The sequence below is a fragment of the Haliotis cracherodii genome, unplaced genomic scaffold, assembly GCF_022045235.1.
Source record: "Haliotis cracherodii isolate W230 unplaced genomic scaffold, xgHalCrac1.p SCAF_20, whole genome shotgun sequence".
NCBI classification, from domain to species: Eukaryota; Metazoa; Mollusca; class Gastropoda; order Lepetellida; family Haliotidae; genus Haliotis; species Haliotis cracherodii.
Window position 1 is genome coordinate 14248597 of NW_027266276.1, and position 10333 is coordinate 14258929.

The 10333-nt window shown below is 38.6% G+C and overlaps 1 protein-coding gene across 1 annotated transcript in view; it reads left to right on the top strand.

Moving 5' to 3' along the window:
- LOC139470344 (UPF0415 protein C7orf25 homolog) overlaps positions 1–9593 on the top strand; it is a 208234-nt gene extending 198641 nt beyond the window's left edge. Inside the window, exons 5-7 of the mRNA XM_071252720.1 lie at positions 1850–2034; positions 4700–4780; positions 9156–9593. Of these exons, the coding sequence (XP_071108821.1) occupies positions 1850–2034; positions 4700–4780; positions 9156–9233 (344 nt within the window). The 3' untranslated portion in view covers positions 9234–9593. The remainder of the gene's footprint in view (positions 1–1849; positions 2035–4699; positions 4781–9155) is intronic.
- The last annotated feature ends 740 nt before the right edge of the window (positions 9594–10333 follow it).

A 10333-nucleotide genomic window follows, 5' to 3' on the forward strand; every position in this document is an offset into this window, starting at 1 on the left:
TTTTAATCAAGGACAGGGTCAACATATAAGCATAGTCTGGAATGGAGGTCACCAGTTTGAAACAAGTGTTGTTAAGCTCGAGGAAGCTGCTTTCTCATTCGCTGATGTCGACTTCTTGTTAATCATTTCAGTGGTCGTTCTGACGTGACCCACAATGGGATGTCCTCAGATCTTTGTTTACCGGCAGTGAGAAGTTACAGCTGATTTTAATGAGATTGGTCTTAATTAAAAACATGACTTTGAGGTTTTGTTTAAAATTTAGAACTGTGACTGAATGTAAAATATGATGGCTTTTCCCGAATAACATTCAGCACTTTTGATATAAACTGATGTGCATATGAGAAGTACAGCACAGACATGGTTAGATTCTCTTCATTTTCAGATTTCCTGATACTGCAGTAATCTAGACTTGCCAAACATTATAGACTTGCATGGGCTGTAGTTGATATATATTTGTATCAGGGTCTGTAAGACAGACTAGATATAATTCCACAGCTGTAAAATTTGCCATTTTTCCCAACAAAATAGGTTCATCCTATATGGGTTGGACTTGGCAACTGAGGGCCATCATCTGGGTTGATGTATCATAAGCATTGTTGATGAATTAACAACTTCACCATCAGTTATGGCACACAGAAAAAACCATTATCTCGTTCAATACACATCAGTATGATAACCCTATTGATGCTCGGTCAACTAGAAATGGATAGATAACTTGTAAAGCGAGTCTTTTCATTATTCATATGGCTAGGGAGTATTATCTCATAAACGATCCCCAATTAGTCCGACAACAATGGGATTTTACCCACTTTCGCTGACCAGGCGCGTCCCTGGACATGGCATCAATATGTGTACTGTGTGTGGAGGAATTGTAATTGTCGATGTATCTTGCCACAGCTGTATGAACAACCGAGTTATTGCCGAACATCAGGATGTGACATTTGTCTTATCTTTTTTGCTCATTCATGAGATATTGTCATCGTTAATATAATGCATTTTAGTTTGTTGTTTATCTGTTTATTGAAATATAGAAGCATCAATGGAAATCTGATACATAGAGTTAATGATCAGGAATTTGTATTTAGGGATTTTTTTTTGATGTATGCGCTGGGGAAGGTTTGCTTGATAGCATATATTCATCACTGATTAATTAAATCATTTATTTATTTGGGAATAGGGTCACAGGTGACATCTATGATGCCACAATTTGTTATGTTGAGTTGTCTCCCTTACATGAGCCAGAATCTGATTGACTGTGTGTTTAAATCAAACTGATTATGATTCTTGGTTTGTCAGCACCATACACATGTTGATGGGTTTTATATTTGAATGCCAACATTATTTCTTCATACATTTATGCAGAGTAGAGGCCCATAGATGTGCCAGGATCAGTTCAAGCAGACTCAAACCCAAGTAGCCAACTCACTCACTCACTCACTCACTCACTCACTCACTCACTCACTCACTCACTCACTCACTCACTCACTCACTCACACTGAAGAGAACCTCAACTTTGGAAGTAAAGATCATTAGATTTGTGAGCTATTGTAGGTTTCTCGTAGAATACAGTTATTTGATTGCATAAATGTCCTGTTGACTCGTGAAGATCTGGGTTAAAATTGGTCTTCAGCAACTCATGCTTGTCATAAGAGGCGACTAACGGTATCAGGTGGTCAGGCACTCACTGACTTGGCTAATGCATGTCATTGATCCCAACTGCGTAAATCGATGCTCATGATGTCACTCACTGGATTGTCTGGTCCCAATCGATCATCTACAGGTTGCCTTAATATAGCTGGAATATTTCTGAGTCAGCATTAAACAACAAACAAACATCATGTCCTTGCAGGCAAGGAGCTGTATGCATGTCGATCTGCAGTGGACGACTTCAACACCATCCTGTCCACACTTGGGGGAGATGGGGAGAAACAGAGGGCTGCAGAGCTCCTAGCCAGGGTCAAGGTCGTGGACAACAAACCATCCCAGAAGGCCCTGAACTTGCAGAACCTTGGGAAGATAAAAGATAGGTCAAAGGTAAGTTCCTCTGACAGCAAGTCTTGGGGAAAGTCATCTCTGAGTCATCTCATTCCAGGAGTGTTGGTGCACCATCGCTGCTGCAGCCATCAGTGGGATGATTAGTCATCATTTACATATTGTTCTTGTAGTAACATGGGGGTTTAATGGCATTGTCAGCAGCTGTTGTTTTACAACACTTGAGCTAGGCAAGTATTTGAAAAAATGAAAAATGAAGAATTTCTTCTACTTTGCTGAATGCAAACTTGCATGTTCACCACAGATATTTATTGCATGCAATAGATTAATCTTCCAGAAAATACATAACAATAAGTTAAACAATCAGACATGCTCAACACTGAATGAATTCCAACATGATCTCTCAACCTGGATTTTCAAAAAACAAACTGTAAGCAAAACTATAGAAAATTTAGGCAACAGTTTAATAGATTTGTCATCAGTTTGGAATAATTACAAAATAAAGCCAGCAAATGGCATCATATCATGTACCTTATGACATCTTAAAGTCTGAAATGTCTAATAAAGCAAATCACAATTAAATAATTAAATATCCACAAGTTTAGATTGATTGTGTACTCGAGCAGTGGATTCATACCTCAACAATAACGTTAACAGTAATCTGATCATCTGAGCAATATAACAAAACAATAGCTATGCATTTAACATGAAAATACCCTTGTGTTGAGGAATCAGGACATATGCATCGCCAAAAGCAAATTTAAAAACAGCTCATATAAAGTTCATATATTTTATTAATATTATGCTCCTTTCAACATGTTCAACACCCTGCCATTATGTTCAAGAAATGTGCGTCAGTCGCTAGACGATGATCCTAAATGTAATTGAAACATATTCATTAAAACTGGCTAGTAGCTTGATGGAGTCAGTGTGGCGATCAGATCTACATTTGGCCTCTCTTCACATGAATTTAGAATCTCTGTTAGTTTTGGCACAATGATTGCTCCCTTGACAAGGTATCACTCACAATAAGACCTCCCTTGGGACCAATGGCTGGAAGTTTATTGTGAACCTGTCATCGGTGGCGCCGTGTATTTGGGAAATGTTCAATGCATGGAATATGTAATTTTAGCACCTCTTTGGTTGGTGCCAATTTACAAGTTACTGGAAGGCCGATGTGATTGTTTGGTCAGCTGAATGAAATACCTTGGGTCCTTCAGCTAGCTTGGATTTCTCTCTGGTATTGCTAAATTTAATTTAGTGTGACAATATTGAAGGATTGGATTCTGTGACATTAGTTATGTTCTCTGTCGGGAAATTGATTGTATATTTGGGGGGTAAAATCTAGAATGCTATTAAGTTAAGATGTTCAAAGTAAATATCATTATTGGGACATATTACAGTGCTTTAAATGGCAAGTAAAGTGAAAAAAGTGATCGTGATTTTTTTCGAAAATATCAGTTTTCCTAGATATATCAAGTCAATTTCTGAGAGATAAAAATTCCCAACATTCATAGAAAATATTTTAATGTCGAAGTGAAAGTGCTGAAATCACACACTCCTAATTGGCTTCTCAACTACCAGTGCAGCAGTACACACCAAATGGTTTTTTTGCTGATATGTAGACTTGGTTGCAACGTCTGTCTACTGTATGATCGATCTTGTGAGGCTTAGCACCTGTATGGATACGAAGCTGACAGCTGCAACTCAATCAAGAGCAAATCTAAAGGTGTTGCTATTTCTGTTAAATCCAACAAAATAACAACATTGCATACTTTGAAAAAAACTTTGACCTTGACATTATGAATAATTAAAATGATAATGTGTATTACTAGCTTACTATGACTATCATCCTGCTTGGGTACAATTAAAACCACCTGCTGCCCTCGGTCCTATTCCATGCAATAAATGTCTATCTGAACTTCAGATTCTGAGGGCATCTTCTATGTTGTTTCTGATTCTCGGCATAAGTTAATTGTGGACGCTGTAATCAAAGCAGACCTAAAAGTCTGTAATGCGATTAAAAAATCTTTGGCGGAAATGGGCAGACTGGATGCCCGCCCAATTGTTGAAAGTGTGCAGGGTGACAATCACTGGGAACCTGTTTTGACCCCAGTGGTAGATTTATTTTTCTTTTGTTAGGGGGACGATTTTGCCTGTAATTCTTAAAAATTTAACATTATTTCCATTTTTCAGATTTGATTGTGGTCAAGTGTTTGTGATTAAGCATGAACTGAAGTATTAACATGTGCAAAATTGCTATGTTCCGTTTTCTTGCCCTTTCGGTTTACTTGCACAGTTGTTGCCGTTTTACTGCAGAGTCTAATAATGGCTTCAGCATATCTGAAAGGGTTTGACTGTCTGATGCTTGGTTTCTTGAGAATATGGAAAGTTTCTCTTAGATTAAGGATGACTTCTTTGAGATAATGGTAGGATTCTTTGAGAGTATTGAATATTTCTCCAGACTCAGAAAGGTTTCTGTGAGATTGTGGAAGGTTAATTTTCTCTGAGATTATGGAATCTTTCCCCATTGTCGTGCCTTTTTTTGCCTTGTCTTCAAGCAATTTTTAGTAAAACCTAAGCAATTTATTTTTAAAATCGCAAGCCCTTCCAAAATATCAAATGATCGGTCCCTTAATCACGTTATTGTGAGAACTCATGACAAATGTCCCAATAACTAACCACTCAACGTGTTACTTCCTGTCAGGTGATATTTGGTACTGGAGACAGCCTGGAAGCTATTACCATGACAGCCAACTCAGGATTCTTACGGGCAGCTGAGAGTCAGGTAACCAACGCCAAGTGGGTATTGGGGGGCCCATCTCACAGTCAGAGGTATCAAATCACATTAGATCACCCATATTTTAGAACCCAAGGGTGGATCCAACACATTTAAAAGGGAGGGGTCCAAAATATCAAAAATCCTCTCACTCAATTCTACTCACACAACATGCTACATTTGGTTTTCAAAAGGGGGGTGGGGGTAGGATCCGGATCCCCTGGACCACCCCTCTGGATCCACCTTTGGAACCAGTTTAGAACCACCTATTTGATGTGTGTGCCATACTGAACATTATGAGGTAAAATTGGCTCATTGACTTGGTTGACAGCGAGTCACTGTACACAGATTGTGTGGATCATTGATCATGATTTCAGGCACTGGATTGTCTGGTCTACAATGTGTGAAGCCCATTTCTGGTGTCTCCCGCCGTGATATTGCTGGAATATTGCTAAAAGTGGCGTAAAACTATACTCACTCACTCACTCACTCACTCACTCAGTCTGGTCTATCAATCGCGGTCATATGGCTGGAATATTGCAGAGTGCAGCATTTAACAAAAAAAAGCAGAACACACAAACTTGAAGTATTTCCAGGTGATAGGCACTGCTGTCACCTACCTTTGAAACCTCACATTACATTACTGAATTGTTTATTTTACGCTTGGCCTTGATATAGGTTCTGTGTCAACCACATTGTCCCATGACATTGCCTCAAGTGAACAAGGGAGATACTTCTATGGATATACAACTTCTTTATTACGATCAATGTGACGCTTTGGTGTAGATATAAACACCATTATCAAGCAATTAAAAGGGTGTGACGATGTTACTAATGTTGTTAGCGTCTGCACTGAAACGTCACATTCATTGTAATAAAGAAGTTGTATGTCCATGGAATTATCTCCCTTGTGCATCATGCCAACTTCTGACCCCGACTTTAAGCATGTGCTTACTGGACACGTCTTCATTTAATGGATGTCAATGGGTTCTTGTCACAGCATGTCCACTAGCCTATATCAAAGCCTAGTTTCTACCCTTGCCACATCAAGGCCACTTTTCTTGGCTCGACCCTGGCGCCACCTCACATAGATCACGAGTTGTACCCCGTAGTAAAGAAAATGTGATATCCAATCAGATCACTGTTCTTATCTCGTAGATTCACAAAGATTATGACTACCATAGGCTACTTAGTCGATCAGATTACGAAACCATTCGCGACTTCATCCCTGACGCAAAGCATATTTGTGTCAACAAAGACAGACAGTGGTATAACACTTTCATACGAAGTTGTACCAGTCATGGATGTTGATTTTGTGAAACGTTCTCTGATTGGACTATCTATATGTGCGATAGTCCAATCACATTTAGCACAGGAAAGTGGGCTTGATGTGGCAAGGGTGGAAACAAGACTTTGATGAAAAGTCTAGTGGGTGCTCTTGAATTGGGAAGATGTGTCACAGCAGATTTTTTCATTAGTGTTCGTATATCTTTTCACTTTCCAGCAAAATATAATGACAGTGCACTGACACAGTGTCAAACTGACTATGAGTGATAATATGTTGATAAGTCGTATACGGTAAATCCGTATTAGTTCTCTTTAAACCTGTATTGGCCTGTCTACTGTACTTTGTTGTTTAACGGTGGACTCAGCATTATTCCAGCCATATTACAGTGGTCTGTAAATAATTGAGTCTGGACCAGACAAACCAGTGATTGACGTCATGAGCATTGATCTACACGATTGGGATATGATGACATGCATCAAACAAATCAGCAAGTCTGACAACCTAATCTTGTGAGTCACCTCTTAGGACAAGCATGGGTTGCTGAAGACCTATTCTAACCCAGATCTTCACAGGTTCTATCCAGTATTGGCCTGCTAGCTCAGTGATTTCTGGTATCATTTCAACAGATGGCAATAGTTCATTTAAAATGTCCCATTTTATCTTTTTCAATTATGTATGCTCGGTATTCACATCTGGATTCTAATATCACCATTCTGACTCTGGTTCTGATTCTGGCTTACATTGAAAACATAATACCACATTTCTTTCATCTAGCTTAACGAAATAATAAACTTGTCATCACAAATCCAGAGTATTGATAAACATGGAACCACGAGATTTCTTCTCCAAGCCTTTCAACATCAATATGTGCTTCCCTAACAACTAGTAATTGAGTAAACACAAGTATTATTCAGATTCCAGCCACATATGAGATTAGTTGTCTGGGAAATATTATTTCATTTATTGTATGACCTAAATGTCACATGTCACATCCATAACCACCATTTCTGTTCTATTTTGCAAGGAATAATTCCATTTAGCCCGTTTTACCCAATAATTGATATTTCGTTTGATCCGAGTGGTAAGGGACAATTAGATAAACAGTAAAAACTCTGTCTGCATCGGCTGAATAATGAGAGCAACTCTGTGAGAGCAAATATCATCTATATATGTCATCGTATTATTCATCTCGTTCACATTCATATTGATTTCCATCCAGGCTTGTACATCCTCTATTATCCAGAGTTTTAAATCTCCATTCTATTATGATGATATTCAGGACACATCGCCACAATAACTTTGTTTTCATAGTCCAGTTGAAAGGACAAGATGATAAAAATGTATGTCCAATCAAATTACAGCTTTCATGATTGAACCCAACAGCGATGTACCGAGCAGTAGCCTCGAGTCTCATTGCTGTCTTCAATACATCAGCTCATCTCCCAGCCCCTTGTGGTACAACTCAGAAATACTTTTTCAGCAGCTATAAGTTCCTTTGTAACGATCTTCTGATTCATTCAAATATACTACTCAAAAGAACTAATTCGGTTTTCTTTACTTCTTTTGAGTCACCCTAGAATTTAAAAAAATATTAGGAGATTTTCTAATACCGTATTTGTTGCTTATATTCAATCAAATCTGTAACTGGTATTTTACCCCTATGCATGGAATATCGGAATGTCTTACAAATCAAGAAATGCCAGTCAACCAAACAATTTTGGAGGCATATCTATTTTGAATATCATGGGAAAACTATTTGCATTTATTTTTGAAAAACGACTTAGAATTTGGCTTGAAATAAATGATAACATATCTGAAGCTCAAGCAGGGTTTCGTTTAAACTAAGGGGTCATTTTTATTGCGCCTGCGTTGACTTCCAACCTTGGACAAGGTCATTACTTTGAAGGTGTATAAACCTGTTTTGAAACAGGCATTTTGATTGGTTGTTGATTTCAACGCCCATGCGCGAGAGAAACTCTGTAATAGGTTGGTTTCAGAGAGCTTGAGCTGGTGACTTCCTTCCTGAACTAAGCTATATTTTTGTGAATGGGTCCCGGGTATAGATCAGAACAGAATGGAGATATGATACTCTGGAGAACTGGGATGAGACTCATCTGTGTATGCAGACTTCATGAAGACCCGTGAGGATTGGGGTTAGAATTGGTCTTCAACAACCCATGCTAGTCGTAAGAGGTGACTAACAGGATTGGGTGGTCAGGCTTGCTGACTTGGTTGATGTATTTCGTCGTTTCTCAGTTGCTTGAATCAATGCTCATGATATCAATCACTGGATTATCTGGTTCAGACTTGATTATTGACAGACTGCTCTCATATAGCTGGAATATTTCTGAGTGCGGCGTTAAACAACAAACAAAACAAAACAAGGTTCACAGATCTCTGCTAAGAGATATACATGTTGTGTTGAAAGATTTGAAGGTGGTATTAAGTATCTGATGCCTGGGAATTTCATAAGGAACTGACAAGATATACCTGGAAAATTGTTGTCTGATAATTAAACAACATTCACTCACCAACTCATATACCAACTTTATATTTCTCTGTTTCTCTGACAGTTGAGGCTCCATGTCCCATGTGTTATCCAACATATAATCCATGTTCCATGTGTTATCCAAAAATGTGTAATCCATGTTCCATGTGTTATCCTACAATGTGTAATCCATGTTCCACATGTTATCCAACAACATATAATCCATGTTCCATGTGTTATCCAACATATAATCTATGTTCCATGTGTTATCCAACAACATATAATCCATGTTCCATGTGTTATCCAACAACATATAATCCATGTTATCCAACAACATATATTCCATGTTCCAGATGTTATCCACCAACATACAAGCCATGTTCCATGTGTTATCCAACATATAATCCATGTTCCATGTGTTATCCAACTTATAATCCATGTTACATGTGTTATCCAACTTATAATCCATGTTCCATGTGTTATCCAACATATAATCCATGTTCCATGTGTTATCCAACATATAATCCATGTTCCATGTGTTATCCAACATATAATCCATGTTCCATGTGTTATCCAACAATGTATAATCTATGTTCCATGTGTTTCAGGGTGTGACATTTGCAGTGTTTGTTCATGCAGCACGGGCCCTCACTGAGGACAAGGAAAAGACTGCAACACCTATCTAGGCCTACACTTCCTATTGTTCAAAGTCTGCCGATTTTCTAACCAGTAACACCATGAAGGATGATATGGGCATTATAGTAAAGTTGTGTAAATGAATGTTTTTATCAGCTCACCTGGCTGAATGTCTGTCATCCGTCCCCTCTAACACTACAAGGTCTCTGAAGCTGGAGTACTGATGATCACAGCTATGAAAAGTGTTCACAGACTTGATCTGGTTTTAAACATGGCCGTAATGGCAGCCATATTGAAAATGATGTATTACTGATTACTCAGACATTTCTGTTGCATTATGAAATGTTCTGTGCAGAAAGAATGTGACATCCACCTGGTACATGGCTGGTTGTGCTATGGCAGTCATGATGAACATGTAATTCCATCCCTCCTCTACATAGCCAGCGACGTATGTATCAATGTGTAATTTTATGAACATGCTGGGACGATATCTGGTGTGTAAAGAATTATCTTTGTCTGAATAATTCAGGTGAGCTACAGGTCCTTATGACTTTATGTGGTATTTGGCTTGATGTTTTGGGGTTGGTTTAGTGTAGGCAGGAAGAGAGAGTGAGAGACAAAGAAAGACAGTGAGAGACAGAGTGAGAGAGTGACAAACAGAGGGAGACAAAGGTGGGCTATAATGTACTCATAGATTTAAATTTTACAAACCTGGTGCCAACATTGGTGTGTGAGAGACTGTACTGATTGTTTAGTTAAACACCTGGTGCCAACATTGGTGTGTGAGAGACTGTACTGATTGTTTAGTTAAACACCTGGTGCCAACATTGGTGTGTGAGAGACTGTACTGATTGTTTAGTTAAACACCTGGTGCCAACATTGGTGTGTGAGAGACTGTACTGATTGTTTAGTTAAACACCTGGTGCCAACATTGGTGTGTGAGAGACTCTACTGATTGTTTAGTTAAACACATGGTGCCAACATTGGTGTGTGAGAGACTCTACTGATTGTTTAGTTAAACACCAGGTGCCAACATTGGTGTGTGAGAGACTCTACTGATTGTTTAGTTAAACACATGGTGCCAACATTGGTGTGTGAGAGACTCTACTGATTGTTTAGTTAAACACCTGGTGCCAACATTGGTGTGTGA